Source organism: Macrobrachium nipponense, chromosome 38 (genome assembly GCF_015104395.2).
Source record: "Macrobrachium nipponense isolate FS-2020 chromosome 38, ASM1510439v2, whole genome shotgun sequence".
NCBI classification, from domain to species: domain Eukaryota; kingdom Metazoa; phylum Arthropoda; class Malacostraca; order Decapoda; family Palaemonidae; genus Macrobrachium; species Macrobrachium nipponense.
The window spans coordinates 40,661,384-40,663,598 of record NC_061098.1 but is presented as its reverse complement, the minus strand read 5'-3'; the positions used below and the strand labels follow the sequence as shown (position 1 = coordinate 40,663,598).

Sequence of the window (2,215 nt, the reverse complement as noted above, 5' to 3'; positions counted from 1 at the left end):
ATGGCCTGACGCAACTGCCTGACAGTCAAAGGCCTAGGAAGATCTCTCAGTTGATGAACTCTTTGCTCACTAATGCGAAGCATGCCATCACCAACCACGGAACCCAGATACTCCACTTCACGCACCCCAAATTTACCCTTATTCGGGGCTAGCGCAAGACCAGCATCACGAATCCTGCTCAACACATTTCTGAGCCTTGCTATGTGTTCTTTCCATGTTGAACCCCAGACCAGTATGTCGTCGAGATAACACAATGCATCTGTATAGTTGCAATCACTGAGTATTGTAGCCATCATCCGTTGAAACGTATAACCTGCCCCTTTCAGACCAAAAGGAGTCCTACCATGCCATTCAAACTGGCCCCATGGGACTACAAAGGCCGAGACCTCACAATCCTCCTTCCGAAGAGGCATCTGATGGTATCCAGACTTTGCATCAAGCACTGAAAAGTATTTTGCCTGACCAAGTCTATCAAGAAGATCCTCGACCACACAGGAATTGGATGCAATGTTGCTGGCTGGGACACGCTATTTACTCCCCTATAATCAATAGCCAACCGAAGGCTTCCATCAGCTCGACGAGCGCAAACAATAGGAGCTGCCCAAGGGCTACATGATTTCTTTATTACACCCATATCCTGAAGTTTGCTTAGCTCCTTCTTGACTTCTGCCTCCAAAGCAAGTGACAACTGCCGCGGTCTATTTGCTATTGGTGCTGAATCTGGGTTAACTCTGATTGTGTGCTCCACCCCTACCTGTACCAGTGGCAGTGGGCCTCCATTATAGAAAACATTCTTGAACTCATGAAGTACCTTGTCCATTTCCTCTTTCTGCTCAAAAGTAAGCGACTCTCCAACGATGAAATTTCCTCTTTTCCCCTCAATTGAACTTAAAAGGCTATGGTTGCCATCGTATCCTACCACACTGGGCTCTAGTTCCCCGATCTCCTCTCCACTCTGCACAGTTTCGTGTTTATCCGATACATTTGCAACTCTCACATACATTTTCTTCTTGATTGAACCTTGGATGCAGCAATGAGGAGGGGCAACCGGAGAACCCTCAGGGCGTCGGGGACACAACAGATACCGCTCATCTGGAACCATCCCATCAGCAGAGCAGCATATAAATAATTCTGTCCTAGGAGGTATCACAACTGCATTCTCAGCTCTAACAATGAGCTTCACCACTCCATCAGAGCATGATTTATGTGATTGTGTCCTTTCCCCAGTATTCAATGGCAATGATAAATTTATTGAATCCACTCGCAACCTCCCTTTTGTCAAATCTAGAGTGACTGTGCCAAGTTTTATCCACAAGTCCATCCCAAGTATCACTCTAGTAACAAGTTTAGATACCACAATGAACCTATGTTGTCTCACTATGGTTTTGCCTAGCTTTACATCCATCAGAATTTCTCCCTCAATTTGAAGTTCTTCACTGCTCGCTCCGCAAGCTGTAATATTACTCGAGCTGACAAGAGATTTCTGAGTATCATTCAAGATATCCTCAGAAACTAAAGAATAATCACTTCCAGTGTCCACCAAAGCATTATGCTTAGTTTTCATCATCTCCACAGTAACGTAATTTGTAATATTTTTCAATACCCGAGTTGCTGCTCGGCTGGATAGCACATGCCGATATCTCATTTGACTCTTCACCTTAAAGCCACAGTGCGTTGGAAAGCGGAGAATAACAATCGTTAGACAGTTAAGTATACAAACTATCTCACATTATTTATTTTTTACATTTTCATTCTAATAAATAATTCCTAAATATCCTATGCTAAAATGTCTGTTTCTTTAACTCAATGCGAAACACCTTTTTCAGACTTTTTTAGGCTCTTTCATAAACCTTTCCTACCCAAAACAACAACAACTTTAAGTAGTTCATAGGCTTACTCCCCGAGTAAGCGAAAATTCTATGTATTAGCGTGCGAGGTCACTTTCAATTGTTTTTAACTTATTTAACAATTATGGAAATCGTATGACCTCAGTCATTCTAGTGACTAGCAACTGAGGTGGCTATGAAGTATATAAGCACCTCAGTGGCGTGGTCGGTATGGTCTTGGCCTGCCACCTCGGCGGTCGCGAGTTCGATTCTCGGGCATTCCACTTAAGTGTAAGAGATGTGTATGTCTCTGGTGATAGAAGTTCACTCTCGACGTGGTTCGGAAGTCACGTAAAGCCGTTGGTCCCGTTGCTGAATAACCACTGGTT

General features: G+C 43.7%; 1 protein-coding gene across 1 annotated transcript; it reads right to left on the bottom strand.

Annotated features, from left to right (window-relative positions):
* Positions 1–370: 370 nt before the first annotated feature.
* Positions 371–1,567, bottom strand: LOC135209799 (uncharacterized). Its single transcript, XM_064242576.1, has one exon. It carries the CDS (start codon positions 1,565–1,567, stop codon positions 371–373), a length of 1,197 nt encoding a protein of 398 aa, XP_064098646.1.
* Between the last annotated feature and the right edge of the window lie 648 nt (positions 1,568–2,215).

Excerpts from the sequence above, each read along its gene's own strand:
- LOC135209799 (XM_064242576.1), bottom strand. The coding sequence starts at position 1,567 with ATGATGAAAACTAAGCATAATGCTTTGGTGGACACTGGAAGTGATTAT.